This window comes from Hyposmocoma kahamanoa, unplaced genomic scaffold, assembly GCF_003589595.1.
Source record: "Hyposmocoma kahamanoa isolate Upper Pololo Valley unplaced genomic scaffold, ASM358959v1 67, whole genome shotgun sequence".
NCBI classification, from domain to species: domain Eukaryota; kingdom Metazoa; phylum Arthropoda; class Insecta; order Lepidoptera; family Cosmopterigidae; genus Hyposmocoma; species Hyposmocoma kahamanoa.
This window is the reverse complement of record NW_020653855.1, coordinates 899954-921495: the sequence shown is the minus strand read 5'-3', so window position 1 is coordinate 921495 and position 21542 is coordinate 899954. Positions and strand designations below refer to the sequence as shown.

Here is a 21542-nt window from a genome sequence, read left to right as displayed (position 1 = left end):
ATTGGATTGTATACCGGATATAGATTAAATGTGCGGTTAGGTCAATTCACAATCTGGGCCCCAGAGAGTCTTTGAGAAATTAATATTCTCTAGAAAATATAATTTATATTAAGAGTCTATACAACCTCAAATGACTTTGGTTGATTACAGCATAACATTCAAAGTGTTGAACAATCCTTTTGGAAAAAAATATATAGTAAAGTTTAGTATATACGAGTACACTGATTAGTATAGTGGGTAAACTACTTTGGGTTTACAATTATAACTAATATAGTTGAGTCTTATCATCGAATATATAACCAGAAATAGAGACAAAATGTCATTTAATTTGTTTGAAAACTATTCTGCCAAATCATTACGCTGACAACTGCGCTGCGATTGGCCAGCCCGAATTCGAAACAATTGACGGGTGTCATCAATTGTTTCACTTCCAATCGACCAGTTTAAATTGAGCATTGCTATAATGGACGAAAATTGATACCGATTAAATGTGATTCCGTTTATTTTATAATTAGATGTTATGCTGTTTTTCCCATACCACCGAATGGAACAGCCTCCGCTGTTGGAGATATTATCTTTATTACAATAAATACAGAGAATTTTTGGAATATATAGAGACGTATACACAGATCAGTTGTTGGCGCTGTACTATTTCAGCTTTCAAATTCATGATTTCAGCGCAAACGAGAGTTAGTATTTAAAAGTGATATAAGGCCCATTTGCCTGATGAGTTGCCAGGGATGGATGGTTCTTATTTCGTCTCTATGTCTGGGTATATACTCGATGATATGAGACTTTATATACTACGCGAGAAAGTAATAAATTACGAAAAATTCACGAAATTTAACCATTTGGCAACATTGGTGAGAAGACCTGAGTCTTTATATACTGCCATATAGAAAACTTTTAGATAATAATATTCGATGAATGTAAATAAGACTGCTTCCCCTTAAAAAAGCGAACTCATACCATACGAAGTCAAATATCCGTAAAATTATTATCGACATGACCTTACATGGTCTATGATCACGAATTAATAGGTAGCTTATTGCGGTGTCTTATTTCTTATGTTACCTTTTCGACGACGTTACCTACTTGATACGTACACAATGAATAACGTGAACATATGTCTCACTTTGAGCGGGACAGTCCCGTATTTAAGCTTCGTGTCCTGCTGTCCCCAAAAACTTAAAAATACTTAAAAATGTCCTGGTCTAAACACCAATTTTGCTAATATTATATCAGCTCAGTTGTGTGTCGATGGAGTGCATCCTCATCAGGCAAATGGGCCTTATATCACTTTTAAATATCAACTCTCGTTTGCGCTGAAATCACACATTAGAAAGCTGAAATAGTGCAGCGCCAACAACTGACCTGTGTTTACGTCTCCATATATTACAAAAATATTGTGAATTTATTGTAATAAAGATAATATCTCTAACTATGGGGGGCTGTTCCATTCGGTGGTGTGGGAAAAGCAGCAAAACATTTAATTGCAAAACAAACGGAATCACATTACATCGGTAATTAAATATTAAATATGTCATTTTTAAATTTTTGTCCATTATTGGAAAGCTTGTCGTTTGGAAGTGAAACAATTGACGACACCCATCAATTGTTTCGAATTCGGGCTAACCAATAGGAGCGCAGTTGTCATCGTAATGATTTGGCAGAATAGTTTTCAAACAAATTAAATGACATTTCGTCTCTATTTCTGGTTACTCGATGATAGAGTGTCAATGGCAGGATTTTGTATGTTTGATATTATTCTAAAAGTTAGAGTTGTGGCTCGTCAGTGGTCTCCATGGAGCTACCATTCAACGGCCATTGCAAAAAATAATTTAATATCATGGTCCTGAAACATCCTGACATTCACTAAAACACTTGATGTGTTTTATATTCAAAACAATAATAAATTTACACGCGTCCCGACTTGAAGGAAGAAAAATATGGTCACATTAACAATAAACCACATCGATAGACTTTTAATCCAAACTAATAAATGCGACAGTAACTCTGTTTCGTTTTCACACCTAAACCGTTGAACCAAATTTGATGAATGTTTATATAAAGATAGGCGGGAGCTAGGAGAAGGACATAGGCTCCTTTTTGTTCCAATAATAAATCTCTAATGGGATTAAATAGATGAAAGTTAGTATGGAGAAGAGTTGCGAATATCAGCATCTGCATCCGCATTCAACGATGCGGATATTCATTGCGGATATTACAGTTGCGACATGTCCGAAAAGGTAAAATGGAAAAATTTATAAACAAACCTATTTGAAGGTTTGTGAATAGAAAATTTCCTCGCAGCGTTGCCAATGTGGAGTAGAAGAGCTCCTGTGATGCGTTCTCGGGTCGCAGTTGTGAATTGTAAACATGAAACGTATTTGAAGGTTTATGAATAGACAATTTCCTCGAGGACCGTGTCTTGGAGCATCGTACCCAGAAGGCTGGCAACATTGCCCCTTTGAATAGCTAACCTTATTCTTTGACGAAAATAACTGCCAGGCTTGTGGTCACCGGAGGCTTCTACGAGGCGATCCGATAGCTCATTCGCTAGAAGTTTTGCCTGTGGCCCCGATGGACCCAGGGTTTCAACCGCAATAGGCACAAAGCTGTAGCACTGAGCAAAGTTGGCGTATTGGATGGGAAACCAGTCGGAATTTAACACCTCGAAGTGTGTGACAATCTGTGAAAATTTATTTCAATTATTATTATTATTAATCACTTTCTCTCGCGCGCACTCACCCGTCAGCCATAATTACGAGATTGAGATCGATTACTATGACTAGAGTGACCGATGTCAAGGATTTAGGAATTGTACTAAATACAGTCCTAACCTTCCGAGATCATATTGTTAGGGTATGTAAAAAAGCGTACAGGAATTTAGGTTTTATTCTTCGTAGGGTTCATGGCTCTACAAATATTAAAGCGTTAATCGCCTTATATAACACCATGGTTAGACGCCAGCTTTAGTGTAATGCCAGTGATCAGTAAAAGTCAAAAACAAAGAAAAAGTTCGTGTGTGGCTTAATTGGCATAGCGTCTAAAAAAAAATTTCAAACTGTTTATTACAAATATTAATAACAAGTTACAGTACATTCAAGGTAGAATCTTAAAATTAAAGATTATTTATCCTTTTTTATTGAGTTGCGTTAATATGTAAGGTGCAACAATTAAATCAATGACCAGTTTGCGTATGCCTCCTCTGATTTTTCATGTTAAATCTTTTTAATTTGTTTTTGACTTGTATAGGCTTTTTATCTGTTATTTCATTTATAAGATTTTTTGGTAAGCTATTTAAATCACAGGAAGTTTACACATCCAAACTGTTTTACCATAATTATTGTTATATTTAGGTATATCATACGTAGGTAGATGTGGTAGTGTGCGTAATGAATTCGGTCTAATTTTAACCTTTAACGACTTTATTTTTGCACAATTTTCGGTTAGATTGCTAATTTAACTTTATCAAAGACTTTCATTACGTTACAGCACTGAAATAGTTGGTCATAATTATCTTTAAATTTATATCTAATTCTAGGAGGTACAATGGTCTTAAGCAATCTTATTTGAAGGCTATAAATATTCTGTAGGAACGTTTTGTACGTACGACCATAGCTCGAAATACAATAATTAATTATAGAGTCAGCCAGTGCCAAATATAAGATTCTCAATGTATTATATGGTAGTTTTTGTTTGAGTATACATAACTTGGAAAATACCGCCCTAAGCTTCTTAGATCTTTGTATAAATAAATTATAGTAATTATTGGTTTTTTGACTTCTGTTCGCTCCGTGCATTAGTCGTATGTCATTTTGTTGAATGTTATAAGAACTTGATACTTGTTGCTCGTCAAGTCTCTTTCTTGGGTAAGAATAGTGGGCTGCGTTTTCATTGGTGGAAAATTATATATTTTTCTATTTTAATAGTGCGCCAGGCGGAGAAAATTTGACACAGATCCGACATTGACAAGCGTCCGATGGTGACTGACGGAGCAACGGGCGCGGCGTGTCGTATACATAACTGTGAATTTAACAACTATAGGGGCTTCAGTTGAAAACCAAACTTTTGTAGGTTCTTTTTAGCCCTTTACAGGTCCCATGGTCAACCGTGACCATGGAACCTGTAAAGGGCCCGAAACGTCGGTTTGTTTGAAAAAACAAATATACGCAATTTAAATCCGGAAAAATAGTTTCATTTCCTATGTGTAACAATCGCGAAAACCTAAGAACTCGATATTTAAAAAGTCTTATCTCCATATAAAAAATTATGTGCAAAGTTAGATATAATTAGTTTTAGACCTTTATTTTAGCATGTTTTCGGAATTTTATATGATTGGGTAAAGTATATCCTTTCGTGTAACATATTAGCACATTCTGTACACAATATCATTAGGTGTATCGTATATTTTTTTGAAAGATCATTACTTAATGGTAAATACTGGTAAGGTACATTACAAGCTTAAATACTAGAAAGTAAAACTAGGATTATATTGTATAATAATAAATAATAATATATTTTTTAATTTTAGTAATACAAAGAACTTTACATTAACAGTGGATGGTAGCTCCTATTAAGCTTATCAAGCCTGTGTTAGGAGGCACCGTTCTTCCATAGCTATAAATGCACATTTAACATTTTTGAATTAGGCTCAACTCACACTGGTGCAGAGTCGAAGCGTCGCGTCGCGTCCTGAGACGCGCCAAGACACTCGCATTAGTGCGCCCGGATCCCAATGTGGCCGACTACACTGGGATCCGTCTGACGCCTCACTGCGCCCAAGTAACGCGCGCTTGTCTCCATATTTGCATAACACAAACGTGTACCTTAATAATGGGATATTCATATTCATTTAAACATTGCATTACATGGGTAGGTAGTAGTAGTAGGTATACAATTTGTTGTGATCTGCCATGTAACCCTGCAGGGCACCGCAATATTTACATTATTTACATTATTTACATAATACTACATAATATCATTACATAATATCCACTTTCAATTTAATAATTTACATATCTTTACAAATAAAATTCTTACAAATACAGTCAAATAAGGTCAAGTGGAATAATTAATAAAATTGAAATATGTCAATGGTAAGATTAATTGTCAATAAAAAAGAGAAAAATAAATTACAATAATTGAATAGATTCCAAAATTTAAACAACATTCATTATAATAACAATGACAATTAAATAAAATCTTAAATATAGGATAAACTTCCAAAAAACGCAATCAAAACTGTAAAATACTAAATTAAATTTATTTATTTTATTTTATTTTAATTTTTCAAATTTAATTTTGTATTATTTAAATCATGATTAACAACTCAATCTCTACTCTCAAAAAACTCTTGTAGTGCGTAGAAGGATTTTTGTATTAAGTATTTCCTTAAACTTTTCGTGAACTTATCAATGTTAATCTCATTCCTGATAATCGTTGGGACTTTGTTATATATTTTTAAACACATTATAAATGGGCCGGAGCTATGCATTTGCAGTTTTGAAAGTGGAACAGGTATTTTGTGTCTAGGTCACAAAGGTCGCTTATCGGTCATATAATAGAGATGAATATGCTATAGGCTAAAAACATGACGCGTCGCGACGCTTCGACTATGCGCCAGTGCGAGTTGAGCCTTATACTTAATTTAGTGTTTAATTTTTACATTTCCAAACAACGTCAAAACAAACAATTTTTTAACAATTTTCAACATTCTTAACTTATAATTTTAAATTTAATTTAAATATTAAAATGTATGTGTGTGTTAGTGCGTGTGCATGTGTATATGTGTGTAGTGTTTTTAAAGCAAGTGTTCTAATGGATCTTCGGTTTCTTCATACGATTTCGACTGTAGCCATTTTAATTTAAGCCAATTAAATATAACTTTCTTGCATTCTATATAATATTCTCTATAATTTTTGGCGTATATTTCTAATTCCTTATGGGCCGATCGTTTGTTGAATTGTCTGTTTGCAAATGTTGTATTTACTTTATATGAATAAAATTGGGTCCCCGCGGCAAGATGTCCAAGATGCTGGCAGCGTTCCCCCTTTGTATGGCTGTGCTAACGCGTTGGGCAAGGTAGCTGTCGGCCCTTGGAAAATTTTTGTTGGGGCAAGCCTGGTTCCAGGCGTTTCGACCATTTGAGCTAGTAAAACAGGTTTTCCAACTTCTCCTCCGATGACGTCTTAAGTTATCGTTGAGATCATGGTAATAAACACAGTGAAAGCAGGTTATAAAATTTTTGAGGTCCGTTTTTGTTTAAAAAAAGTTAAAATTACAATTATTAATGCAAAGATTTACGAACACTTAGAAAAAATTCCTTTGATCCGGCCGGATTCGAACCGATGTCTCCTACCAAAACGTGACAGACGCGTGCCAACTAAGCCACGGAACGAACCAGCGGACTTCACGAATTTTCTACGTGCTCTTTGTCGCGTCTTTGTATGGGTTTTAACGACTTTTAAGCCGTCTATGAGAAATCTATGAAAGTATTTCATAACTCTTTACAACTACCAGGTCTGGTTAGAGATGTCGCTATTACGTGTAATAAAATTTTTATTGAATTGATATTCAATTATTTCTTTGTGAAATTACTCCAACAGTTTGTTATAATTATTAATACAAAGATCGAACTTAGAAAATATTCCTTCGAATATTACTTCAAAGTTATGATTACTCAAATTTAAAATGGCTGGTACTTATTTCTTCAAACAAATTTTATTGTTCGTTTCAAAAGATGCCGACGATATGTTGTAAAAAATAACACAAATAAAAATACACATTTCGTAAGCGTCCGACATTGTTCGAATAAGAAAAGAGTAATTGTGAAAATACCTTAAGAGTAAACATGCTTTGTGTTACGTACATTCTTGTAGTAGTTCATGTAACCGACTTTTCAGTTGAACCTCGATTTTTGAAGTGAAAAAACTGCGTCAGGCAGTTAAATCCTGTGCAACTACTTTAAATAATTGAACTAAAAGCGTACAGCCTTCATCATCATAACTACTACATTTGCATCGACGCTGATTTTGCTTAACAATAAATAAGATATTAAAAAACCAATTAGTTTCTTTGACAATTTATTTGAAAATTAAATGTAATTTGCAAAAATGTTTAATACAATTTTATATATTGTTTTGATATGTTTGTGTATGCAAAAAGCTGCATTGTTAAGGAACAAAATTGAATGCGGATATAAGGTAAGTGATAATCAAATTTTGATGACTTACGTGGTCGTGTGGCTTACTGTGGTATCGCCATCTCTGAGGGTTCGAGTCCCGGTCGTGTTAATGTAGAAAAACTATTGTATATTGTCATCGAGTATATAACCAGAAATAGAGACGAAATAAGGGTCCATCCATCCCTGGCAAATCATCAGGTAAATGGGCCTTAGATCACTTTTAAATATCAACTCTGCGCTGAAATCACAAATTCGGAAGCTGAAATAGTACAGGGCCAACAACTGACCTGTGTGTACTTCTTCGTATATTCCAAAAATATTCTGTATTTATTGTAATAAAGATAATATCTCTAACAATGGGGGGTTGTTCTGTTCGCTTGTGTGGGAAAAAGCAGCAAAACATCTAATTATAAAACAAATTGTTAATTTTTCAACTTTCATCCATTATAGCAAAGCTCAAGTTAAACTGGTCACTTTGAAGTCAAACAATTGACAACACCCGTCAATTGTTTCGAATTATAATCGGAGCGCAGTTGTCACCGTAATAATTTGGCATAATAGTTTTCAAACAAATTAAATGACATTTCGTCTCTATTTCTGGTTATATGCTCGATGTATCTCGACCCTAAGTGTTTATGATACCGTCGTTGTTTATGATTTCCATAACACAAGAGCTTTAGTTACTTATCTTGGGATCAGAGCAATGTGTGTGATGCTTTTGCAGCCATTGATCGAGACGCTCGCGATGCGACATAAATGTGACGTCACGGTGCTCGCCATTTAAATTTAATTAAATTTTAAAATGGCGGTTTTGTCACTTGAATTTGACAACTAAATTTGGATATAATATCGCGATAAAGCTATCGCGGCGGCATGCTATAGAGGCTGGTCTCAAACTAGAAAATTCTTTACAGAAAAAACTTTTCCCAATTACAGCAATGCCCGATAACTAAAGACGGTGCCCTTAACGTGCATCTGATAGCGCATTCGCACATGGACGCAGGGTGGGTGAAGACCTTTGACGAATACTATTATGGAAGTAAGTATCTGTTTAATTGCGAAAAAAAACTGTAGCGCAGAAATAAAAACTAACTCTCCATGCAAATCTAGACCGACTGTCCGGATAACCATGCACTAGAAACAATGACCTACCAAAATGTCAAGAGGACTGCAAATCTATACTGCAGATTGTAACTCTGAAAAAAGGTCAATTTCCGTCATATAACTAGATGGCGTGAATCGATAAGCCCTGGAAGTAGTTTATATTTATTTATTTATAAGTGCTTTACATATTATGTTGTCGTTACAAAAATATACTTAGATAGATAGATAGATAGATAGATAGATAGATAGATATTTATTCACTCTCACATAAGGAAGATTGTACATTATAATTATATGTTAAACAAGACTTAATAATGTCTAAAGTTAGCTTAAGCGAGAGTCTGGAGTTCGTACTAGGTAACTAGACCTGTGTTACAAATCTCCAGTCTCCCACCCCGTTACAATTTATTTATTTAGTTTTCAAAAAGGTAAGTATATAATCTAAAAGGAAAGATATGAAGATGTTTCGTGAGTGAAATTTGTGTGTGTGTTTGTGTGTGTGTGTGTGTCTGTGTGTGTGTGTGAGTGTGTGTGTATGTAAGCGTGTGTGTATGTAAGCGTGTGTGCGAGTTCTGAATAATATAATATTTAATATAATTACATTTATTTAGTGACTTTTATTAAATTTTCACTAGTGTCATAGTCCAATGTTAAAAGCCATTTCATCAATGTAACTTTGCAATCAAACTTATACATTAACAAACACATGCACCTTGACAGGATCGCAATCGCAATATGGAAAGGGAGCGGCGCAGATGATTTATCTTAGAGATACTCGTCCACGTCGTAATAACTTTTAGAAATTGATCATTTTTACAATACAGTTGTGAATTTGTTTACGTTTGATTCTGATATTAAATATTCTGGGAGTTTATTATAGATTTTAAGTTATTTTTGTTTAGTAGAATGTGATGTCGGTGGGTTTTCAGAATTTTGATAAATATGCATGTCAATGCATGGCATTGTGTGTTACAAACTAATTCAGAATATTAATATGGGCAGGTGGCGCTAATTCTAAACAAAATAAAATAATAGTCGGCACTATCCTTAAAAATCTGTGCAATAAGCGCCATCTTTATTTTTTATAATATCAAGTGACGAGACGAGTTGCCGGAAAAAAGGAATCTTGGAAATGTGCTTCCTACAATGATCAATGGAATCCCATTAAAGAGAGTATCACATATTTAGGACACTACATTGCCGACAACCTCAAGGACTATATGGACATGCAATGCAAGCGCAGGGCACTGTCGGTGAGGGCGAAAAGGCTGACTCGCAGGTTTGCACTCTTTTAAAACCTATTGCACACCACTGTACGCGAGTGCCCTATGGGCCAGCTGTACCCAAAGCTCGCTCAGAGATCTACGTACGCAATATAATAACGCTTTCAGTGCACTGCTGCGGCTGCCAAGGTTCTGCAATGCCTCTGCCATGTTTGCTGAAGTTCGCATCGACAGCTTCATGTCACTCTTACGGAAGAAGTTGGCATCGCTATTGAACAAAATACGTGGCAGCAGCAACGTCCCCCTGAAGACTATCGCGGATAGTAGTGAGTGCCCCGTGATGCGGCATTTAATAACCACCACAAAATCCGCAGTATAATTTAGCAACTTTGGCAACCCCAAAGATCATATTGGTCTTTTACTCACTCACTCAGTCTTTTTGACGTTATAAATTAGTCCATGCGAGGCAGCGTATTCCTCACATACTCGAATCAATATTCGTCGATAGCGCTAGCATCACCCCACAACCCTGTCCATAAAGCAGCCCACATGAGTGTTGCTGAGTTCAACGATCAGTGCATTCATGTATAAATTGAACAACTTGGAAGATGTCAATCCCCCTGCCGTACTTCGCATTCCGCAACGTATTAAGTAAAGAGAGCATTACCCCATTTCACGACATTGGTTTAATTGTGGTGCCAATATTCAAGCTAGCCTCTTGCTTAACTCCAACGGCATGCCCGTCGCCCTCAACTTAGCCCATAGGATGTCATATGAAACTTGATACTTTTCAAAGCATCCTGCCAAACCTTTTATACTTGTAATATGTGGGTCAAGTGTTCGCAGATGACAATTAACGCCCTGCGCATTCAGTACAACAACGCTTTTACAGTGTTGCTAGTCTTGTCGCGGTACTGCAGCGCATCAGGCATGTTCGCAGAAGCTCACACGGATGGCTTTCATGCTGTTCTTAGAAAGAGAGCTGTCTCGTTGCTAAGCCGCATCCGTGGCAGCTCAAACGACCGACTGTCTCCAGCTACTTGGAATGGACCTGTCGTCCAATTTGAACTTCGACAGATACATTGAATCCATGGCCAAAAATGCAGCAAGGAAGCTTGGGATCCTTTCCAGGGTGAGGCGTTACTTTACACCGGGACAGTTGCTTCAGCTGTACCAAGCACAAGTCCGATCGTGCATGGAGTACTGCTGACACCTTCGGGATGGTTCTGCTACGTATCAACTGGCCACTTTAGATTCAATTGACAACCGTGGCAAGAGGCTTATAGGTGACTCGGAATTAGTGGAGGCGAAGCTTCAGAGCCTTGAACACCGTCGTAAAGTTGCCTGCTTATCGATATTTTACAGGATATATCACGGAGAATGTGCGATGGAATTGCACGATTTAATTCCGCCTTCCCCTTTCCATCACCGGGGGACTAGGCGTAGGCTTGGCTTCCACCCCTATGTTGTGGATATTCCAAAGATTCGCACGAAGCGTTACGCTTCCACATTTATATGGCGAACGGCCATGGAGTGGAATTCCCTGCCTGCAGACTTGTTCCCTGAACGTTATAACTTGGGTCTTTTCAAGGCGAGAGTGAATAGGCATTATTTAGGTATGCATGCTCCATCGTCGACCTCATCGTCACTTTCCATCAGGTGAAATGGAGGTCAATGCGCACTTATATTTTATAAAAAAAAACGACGTTCTTCGCGTTGCTTGTGGCTGGTAGGGTTGAGTGCCCGATCATGCTTCAAGAGACTGCATTCGCCTTCAATTTGAGGACTGTTTGTATTTGTTTTTTGTTTTTAATATTGGTAGATCTTGATGGGACTCCATACATAATTGTGAAACTATTATAAGATTATGGACTGTATCTGTCTGAAATAAATGAATTTTTATTTGACTCGAATCTAATGATGTGTGTAAAGTTTACAATCCGTATTGTGCTCGCCTGGGAACTACAGCCCAAGCCCTCTCATTGCGAGAAGCGGTCTGTGTTCAGTAGTAGGACTATTTTCCAGGCTTACTGTTTACAAGATCACTCTATTCCTTTTTTTTAACTCTGTCGTGTCTGTAGAGTTGCAATTGGAATGCAGATTTTGTGATTTAAAAATTTGTTTTCTCAAAAGAATTATACATTCACATAGAGTCGATAAACCTCAAATGATTTTGGTTGATTTCGCATAAAAGCGTTGAATTTATCACTTTGGAAAAAATATATAGTAAAATTAAGTATATACACTGATTAGTATACGGTGTGAAAACACGATTCCTCAAAATTTTCACGATAGAAAAAAAAAACACAAACTTACCTCGAAATTTTACAAGAAAACCGCTGTATTCAATAGATACTTCACATGTACCAATGTTTTTTTTTTTATATCAACTGAACTAAACAGAACACGTATGGTACACGATATACATTTTTCAAATGACTTTATTTGGTTTGTAAAAAAAATTATGAAATGAAACCAGCGTCCCTTCCGCTCGATCCAAGCAAAATGAATATTAGTACGGGAAAAGCTTGAATTCGAGTTGAGGTACTATCGACTCTTAAACGAGAAAATAGGTTTAGTAACATTATATAAGTACTAAACATCTTACGTCTCACGTCAAGCGGTAAATGCATAAAATCTATGTTATACAAATATGACATTTTAAGAGGTAGTTTTGACTCAACCACCGTAACATAGTAATAACTAGATGTATCGTGCTGTAATAGTACGTTGCAGGTTTTATATATTATGATTTTTTATTATTATTTTAAATTTTTAACGTTCATTTAAAAGATAAATTTTGAGTTGCTTCTTTAACATTGTTAGGCAACTTATTGCATATTTGTGTACTTTGAAAAGTAATATTATTTTTGTTATATAGTTGGTTCGCGGCGGCCGTAGTATTATCAGCTTTTTTAACGTCGTTCATCTGCTTCCGGTAATCTGTACCATTATAAACAAAAACAAAATCAAATTACAACGTACCTAACAGGAAGAAATTTCAAAAGTGAATCGTGAACAAAAACACGACGAGGAAGTGACAAATTATCAGATTACTGAAGCACGAAAAACAATCAAGAAAAAAAAACACACCAAAGAATACACCATAACGACGCAAAAGACATTAAACCTGCCAACTTCTTTTATGGTATCAAATGATGGGACAAATAAGTTGTACACCTGGTGGTAAACGACACGCTTGTCCATAACATTTGCAGTGCCGATTAGAGCTTTTAAATATCAAAGATCTGAGGCGCACTGCTACTGCGCCCGACGCCCAATGACGATAAGTTGAAAAGCCCTACATATTTGTAATTTCATCGATACCCTTTCCCTTTAAAACCGAAATGCAGTAATGTTCAATTTCCTGCTTGTAGTGTCATTGCTCCTTAGATCTGTGCGGTTTTAAACTCTGAGTAGCACTGTAACTGTCATGGACAGATGTGTCACTTACCGACAGGTGCACGACTTGTTCGTCCCGTTACTTGATGTCTTAAAAAAATAGATTCGAGAGAATAGTTTCGTTTCCGATGTGTCGAAGTAATCGGGAGGACCTAAAAACTTATTTTTATTTTAAATTTTTGTTGAATTGATATTCAATTATTTTTTATGTGAAATTACGCCGCTAGTTTGTTATAATTATTAATACAAAGATTGAACATACGCTATACCAACTAAGCCACGCATCTCTAGGCTGGTAGCCGTAAAGGTATCGAACTGGGTGACGAAATATCGTAACATTTCTCATAGATGGCGCTACGACCAAAAAGTCGTTGAAAAACTAAATACAAAGATACGACGTAAGCACATAGAATAATTTGTGAGGTCCGCTGGTTCGTTCAGTGGCTTACTTGGTATAGCGACTGGCACGGTATGCTTAAAGACGTCGGTTCGAATCCGGCCGGATGAAGGAATTTTTTCTGAGTGTCCGATCTTTGTATTAATAATTTTTTTTTTTCACGACAAACCTTTGTTTCAGGTCGCACCGGCGTTAGTACTGCAAACGTGCAGCTTATCTTCCACTCTGTGCTGTCGGAGCTGCTACACGACAAAAGGCGAAAGTAAGTCCCTCAAAGTACCTACAGACTAACATAAATAATAAAACATAATTTATTTATTTACACGTATGGACTGCGACGTGTGACGAAACGTGGGTCACCGGTAATAGGCCTCGGAAACGTCGAAACATGACACTCTTCATCTAAAACTCCTCCTCCATGAAGGTCGATAGATTGAGTTTGTACTCTCACCACAATTCAAGTTTACATTGTGGCGGGACTCCAACCGCTCAACCCTCAGGGTAGCATTGACATTCACCCGTATGTTCACCCAACATCCGCAGAGTTCTTGGAGTAATGAAGCTATGACAAGTACCTACAACAATGTTATCGGTATCCCTGGACGCAGTAAATGATTGGGGTCTGTCGGGACAGTGCCACTGAGGTTGCGGCTGGTGTTATTTTTCCGTACTACCTTTTTGAAACCGTCCTCGAGGACAGGCGGTAGTAACGAAATAGCTCCAGAGATGAGTTTTCGTTTCTTCTGACAAGAAGACCGGGTGATTTCATTGTTATTAATTTCCTGTAGACATTCTTCTTTTTCTTAAGTCATGTCCTTTTGGAAAAATAATCACCAAGGCAGCGCCGGCGCTAGCCTATGTACCCGGGTGCAATCAATACCCTGGCGCCCTCTAGTAGGCACGCAATCAAAGTGGAATTACTTACAATTATATTTTCCCCTGTTGTTGGAAGTTCGGGTGCAAATGGTGCAAGTATAATAAAAAAATAAAAAATTGTTTATTGAATAACGTATTGTACAAATTAATCACTAAAGACTAAATATGCGAATAAATGTAAAATACACATATACATGAAATAGGAGAATTCTGTATTTCAGGTAAAAAATACTTGTATGCAGGTGAATATACGATGATTAAATAATAAACAAAAAAATTATTGAAATATAAACAAAACAATAATAATAATTAAACAATGAAATGCAAATCATAACCTATTACGCTTAAATTATTCAGACAATTAATAAATTCTCTGTATCATCGTAGGACATATTTTGAAGGAATTTTTGGAGAATTTTCTTAACCGTTATGTAACAAAAATGATATATGGCCAGTTTGGCGTTTAATTTATTGCACAAAATTGGACCAAGAAACACAAAAAATCTGGAAATAAAAACGTTTTGATGATACAATTTTGGGGCAGACAATATCTTTCCGTCTTTTGTTAGTGTTCTCAGTACTATATGGGAGTGCAATGTGCTGTTTGAGAACTGTAGACCTAATAAATAATTGACTAACAGTTAGTACCTTACACGAGTTATACAGAAGGTCAGTGGGGTAAAGGGCGGAAGGTAGAAACCTTTAGAACCGCTCGCTGGGCTGTCTCAATGGTTAGTAATGAAGTTTTAGCAAGATGTAATAATTGATTGATATATGGCATAATAAACTTACCTGATTATTTTAAAATCAGTAAAGGCGTGCAATTTTTTCGATATGGTGCTTAAAAGATTAATAGAGAGAGAGATAGAGTATAAATGATTGTAGGAAGCAACTTCAGGCCGTTTTCTTACCTCGCTCGCGCTGTGACTGACGTAGGCTTTTTGGAGGCGTCGGCAAGCAGCGCTCGGCGGCCTATTTCCACCAGAAATTGCCATTACTACCTCGGCTTGAATTCTATTTATTCCCGTATTAATACGGTTCATTTTGCTTAGGTAGAACGGCAGGAACACTGTCTTTATTTCGGAATTTATTTCTTTACGAATAAAATTATAGCCATTTGTAGTAGCCAAAAATGTATACCGTATAACAAACGTGTTCTATTTAATTAAATTGATTTAAAAAACTCATTGGCATATGTAAAGTACCTATTGAATACCGCGGTTTTCTTGTAAAGTTGTGTTTTTTCTATCGTGAAAATTTTTAGAAATCATGTTTTTGCACCGTATATTAATCGGAGTACATCCTCAATTTTACTATGTATTTTCTCCAAAGTTTTTATGCGGAATTAACCAAAGCCGTTCGAGGTAGTATATTCAATTCGTATTCAAATTCAAATTCAAATTCAAAATAATCTTTATTTCATAGGTAAGCATTATTACACTTGAAATCATCACAATATTAAACTCTACCGCTCATTCGTAAGGCAGATTCCCCTGAGAAGAATGAGCAAGAAACTCCAGGGGTTGCTCTTTGTAAATAACATTTACAATATTTTTTTTATTTGAAACATCAGAGATCGAGACTACCTCCATGAGCTAAACGGCTAACTACCACGGATTTTTGTCATCCAAGTACGCAGAAGTTGTATAATAACCTTTAGTATAAAGTTTTTGTTTCACAATAGTTTTAAACCTCGTGAAAGGCAAATTTTGTATATCAACCGGAATCTTGTTATAGAAGCGTATACATTGCCCCTTAAATGATTTTTTGACTTTGTGAAGACGACTATCAAGAAAAGCTAGTTTATTTCTATTCCTCGTATTAATGTTATGTCTGTCACTATTTTTCGTAAAGAAATTACTATTCCTTTTAACATAAATTACATTTTCATAAATGTACTGTGAGGCTAGTGTAAGAATGTTAATTTCCTTAAACTTATCTCTCAAAGATACTTTGGGGCCCAGATTGTAAATTGCCCTAACTGCACGTTTCTGCAGGACAAATATTCTATTGATATCGGCGGCATTACCCCAAAGCAAAATGTCATTAGACTGTGAAAGTAGCTGAAGTAAAGCAATCTAGCGGTTTCGACGTCTGAAAGTTTCTTTATTTTTTTAATCGCGTACACTGCAGAGCCGAGCCGTTTTGATAACTTACTTATATGGGGACCCCATAGACTCGTACGAGCTTCCCCTGTAGTTGTGGGTAGTGAAGATTCAGTGCTGTTCGATTATTTTAGTCATATACACGCGGCTGCGTAACTTGTTCCGTAAATTTATTATTAAATATGTTAACGGAAGAAGAATCAGATGAAGCCATCTTTTTTAATAATTTGAAATTAACTAAAATAAGATTCAACAATGATGCAAAACAACACCATAGATTACAGTGCGACTATCATTCTTGCACTTCAGTGTCGAAATAAGGCATCTTTCTTTAGGGGTAAAACACAGACATTCCTGCAGAAATCTCTTTGTAGCGCAACGCATAATGACGCACTACTCACTCTACTTATACGAAATTATAATGTATGTTAGAAATAATTTGTCTTCATTTGGTACTGTGAATGTTTCTGGCATCCCACTTCGCCGTACCGGTCATTTGAGAACAGTCCCTCGACGCATGGCACTTGCAGAGAAAAACCCGCGTGTCATCGGACCTACTTACTATGAGCGTTTACCCGCTACTCTCAAACTTGAACCGTCTGACGAAATATTTGGGCGCCGGCTGAAAGACCTTTTCTTGAAAAATCCTTTATACTCCGTAAAAGAATTTATGGACTTTAAATCGTAACGAATTCAGTATTTTCTATTTTTATTCTAATTTTTACCGCATTAACATACTCTTGTATAATTGTTATCAACTTATGACGATCCTTGATGGAGAATGACATTTGATATATAATTTAATGACAACAATATTATATAATGAATTGCTAATTTTGTAATTATTGTGTGCTTTTCTTATAATTTTCCTTTTTGACGATCTCAATATAATTTCTTATACTTTGACATGTAGTGCAATTTATACTGTAATGTTATATTTGAGAAATAAATGAATCTGAATCTGAATCTTTCTATGATTTTCTGGGTTTTGAAAATGGCGCACTGAGCTCAAGTTTTAAAACTCCGCGAACTGTTGGCACACGTGCCACGCAAACTAAATAGTCAGTCAGTCAGCAGTCTATACCCAACAGTGGGTGACGTTGAGTAGTAGATGGTGATGATTGAACCTCGTTTTAAAAGCTGCTGCAGATAATCGTTTGGCTTTTTTCTCAATTCAAGGTTCACCTTCTCGGAGACGGCATATTTCTGGCGCTGGTGGAAAGAGCAACGGCCAGGTACAAGGTCTACCTTCAGGTCTTTGGTGCAAGATGGACGCATAGAGTTTGCTGGAGGCGGGTGGACTCAGAACGACGAAGCCACTTTGGGCTATGGACAGATTATCGACTTGTTCACTTGGGGTCTCAGGTAATTAATAAATGAAAACGTGTTATAATTATTAAAACGGTCGAAACACTCAGAACGAATCCGATACAAATCCGAATGTCGCTTGTGCACTAAGTCCGCCACTGTTAAACTTGATGTGCTGAAAGCTCTTGAATGTATATCCCTAATTGTTTCAGAAAAATCAATGACACTTTAGGACCTTGTGGTAAGCCTAAAGCAGCATGGCAAATCGACACATATGGACACACTCGAGAGCAGGTCTCATTGCTGGCTCAGATGGGATACGATGGACTGTTCATAGGTACAGTCCTATATCTTACTACTTAAGTTTTGCTTATAATGCCCCTCCCTATCAACCTTTGGGCTCGGTTATCTGTGCAAGCAAGTCTGCACAGGGATCTTATCAGTCAGGACCTGGGGGTCGATTCTGAGGCATATGCCCCATTACGATCCAAGGGTAAACATACCGACCCTTGTGTGGAGGAATTTCTTTTAAAGAAATTGTAATTATATTTTTAATTATGGACATTTGTATTTTGAAAATATTTATTTTTTTATTTATATTTTTGTAGTTCGTATTTGTCTTTATTTCTCTTTTATTTTATTTTATATTAACATTAAAACTATTATTTACCTTAATGACGATCATGTTATCCCTTGACATTATATTTCGAATTGTGATATTATGAAATTGATCATATGAAATAAATGATTCTATTCTATTCTATTCTTCTTGAAAGGCAAAATGGAATAAGCATTGACTTACAATTATATGGACGTCGGATCCGCGCTAAAAAGTGTCCGAACTTATAGGGCCTTAAAATTGTATACAGAGCGTCATTCACGCTTTAGTCTTCGTTTGTTCGACTGACAGCGAAGCAAGCAAAATTAGACAGTACTGTGATGATATTATAATTTAAATTCAACGTTTTAGCTTTTTCATATTCCTTTACATGTCACTACGTTTAAATAGCTTGACTTGGGACATTTTTTTCGTGGTTTTTGTATTAGACCCGTCGTCCATTTATTTGTAAGTCAATGAGAATAAGCGACACTTTTGGGTCATATTGAGTTATATAATACCGTTGGAATCAGAAACATTAGCTGATTCCAACGGTACCTATACATAAGTCAACATGACCAAAAGCGTCTCTCATCTCATTTTGCCTTTGACGCGTTGATATATTTTCTCTGTTTTATGATCATTTAAGAAATTTTCCAGTTCTGGACTTAAAACCCCAGATTTCAAAAAAAAAAATAGAAAATATCTATTGCTTACCGTTTTAAGGACGAGTCGACCATAAAGAAAGAGAAACGATGTTGGAAGAGGATCGTATGGAGTTTATGTGGCGAGGAAGCGATGTTTTAGGTATGTAACAAATACGTTAATACCAGATTATATTGATGCCCGGAGTAACAATTCGCGTGATTTTTTACCAAATTTCACCGTGTGCTATTCCGATGTTTTAGTTAGATTTGTACCAATGTGTTACTGTGCACTTACCACATTGGTTTTTTTTACAATACCAAGCGACATGCTATTACAGTTGCAGTACCACTCAGAGCGTTTAATCGCAAAGATCTTAGGGGCTCTGCCACTTTGTCCGCCGCCTATATATATTATTAATTGTAATAAAGAATATTTTTGGAATATATGGAGACGTACACACAGGTCAGTTGGTGGCGTTGTCTATATTTTAGTGCAAACCACCGAGTTGATATTTATAAGTGATATATCACTGATGATTTACCAGTAACGTATGGCCTTTATTTCGTCTCTATTTCTGGTTATATACTCGATGGCGTTATACCTAATGAGTAAAAAGGCATTAATAACTTTTTTTTTAAATAAAACTAGAAATATTTTTTATTGTATGTCAAAATGTTTCACCACAATGATATCCAATTATTTTTTTGTGAAATTACTCCATATAAAGAACTAGAAATACTTACAATTTTAACTTTAAACGTGTCCATATATTTAATATGACTTACGTAAGAGTGTCAACAATTCGTAAAAATCCGTGGCATAATTGGCATAGCGTCTGACACGGTTTGCTGGAAGATGTTGGTTCAAATCCAACCGTTTTGGAGGATTTTTTTCTTGGTGGTCTATATATTTATCTTTGTATTAATAATTATTACAAACTGGTGAAGTAATTTCACAAAAATATTGAATATTATGGTCATTGACTTACAAATAAATGGACGACGGGTCTAATACAAAAACCACGAAAAAAATGTCCCAAGTCAACCTATTTGAAATTTAAATTGTAATGTCATCGCAGTATCGCGCTGTCAGTAGAACAAATGAAGACTAAAGCGGAGTGTCGCGCTCTGTATACTATTTTAGCGCCTTACAAGTGCGGACACTTTTTAGCGCGGACCCGACGTCCATATAATTGTAAGTCAATGATTATGGTGGTCAAATTACGTGGCATTCAATCAACTAAAACAAAATAAGTTAAATTTTCATAAATGGACTGACGTTTAAAATGACGATGAGATGTATACAGGCGGGCAATGTTTTGATCTCGGCTTGTAATTGTCTTCAATATCCATTTATACCGATTCTTTTCAGGCAAGATGTCAGACATAATGACACACACACTATTCAACCTGTACAATGCTCCGGAAGGTTTTTGCTTTGACTTTTTGTGCAGCGACGAGCCTATTGTTGACGATCCAGACAACAGAGCCTATAATGCGGACAAACGGGTAAGAACTCAGAAATGGAATATTTTTTCCGTCTGTAATTAGATTCATTTTCACGGTTGTATTTCTGTGTTAAAAGAAAGATAGATAGATAATTTTTTTATTGCTCACACAAGAACAAGAACAGTACATAAACAACTTAAAACTAATGTGTGCAAAGGCGGTCTTATCACTAAGACCGATCTCTTCCAGACAACCTTTGATGTAGGGAAAAGCTAATAGTAGTGTGCCAATTTTAACATTTTAACAAATAAAAAAAAATAGACACGAATTGTGTAAAGTTATATTATTCGTCAATTGTATTGTGGGAGTGTCATAGCCTTTAATAAAAAATAATCTAAATAGCGAGAGGAATTAATTTTTTTATTTTTCGAGCTACAAATATTTTTTAGACTTTCTTTATACGTATGCTATATTTATTAGTGGATTTTTAATTCGGGACTTAATCAAATATAAAATATATTTTATTTATCGAGTTCTTAGATTTTCGCGATTGTTACACATTGTTACAACTACTATGACTCTTCAGTCAACTATGACCATGGGATCTGTAAAGGGCCCGAAACGTCGGTTTGTTTGAAAAACTAATATACGCGATTTAAATCTGGAAAAATAGTTTCATTTCCTATATATTTTACTTATCTCGATGTTTCGGACAGTTGCAATATGTCCGAAACGTCGAATTAAATAAAATATATTTTATACGTGATTAAGTCCCTAATTAAAAATCAAATAATGTGTGAAAATCGTGAAAGTTTAAAAATATATTCTTTGATATTATATTTTTTTGATATATAATATTTTTTAAATAATTTTTAGACTTGTTTATTAAACCATTGAGGTTTTAGCACAATACAGGACAAAGAATGGGCAAATTTTGAAACTTCAAATTTACTCCTTTTGCTTCCTTTTTTAATAGCAATAATTTTCTATTTATATTAGTTACAATAATGAAATGCACCACTTTGAAATCTCCTCTAAACACACATTAATTTAGAATAATTGACCATTATCACACATTTTTTAATATCAACGACGCTTGCCTATCCTTTTTTTTATAAAAAACAAGTGCGCATTTGATCTCCATCTCGCCTGTTGGAAAGTGACTGAGGTCGATAATGTGTCATGAATACCTATTCACTTTCACCTTGAAATGGTCCAAGTCCGCAGGTAAGGAATTCCACTCT

The 21542-nt window shown here is 35.7% G+C and overlaps 1 protein-coding gene across 1 annotated transcript in view; it reads left to right on the top strand.

Annotated features, from left to right (window-relative positions):
* Positions 1 to 21542, top strand: part of LOC113232123 (lysosomal alpha-mannosidase-like) — a 64554-nt gene that overhangs the window by 12074 nt on the left and 30938 nt on the right. Inside the window, exons 2-7 of the mRNA XM_026466760.1 lie at positions 8126 to 8228; positions 13496 to 13577; positions 17476 to 17661; positions 17817 to 17941; positions 18929 to 19009; positions 20222 to 20358. Coding sequence (XP_026322545.1) covers positions 8126 to 8228; positions 13496 to 13577; positions 17476 to 17661; positions 17817 to 17941; positions 18929 to 19009; positions 20222 to 20358 — 714 coding nt within the window. The remainder of the gene's footprint in view (positions 1 to 8125; positions 8229 to 13495; positions 13578 to 17475; positions 17662 to 17816; positions 17942 to 18928; positions 19010 to 20221; positions 20359 to 21542) is intronic.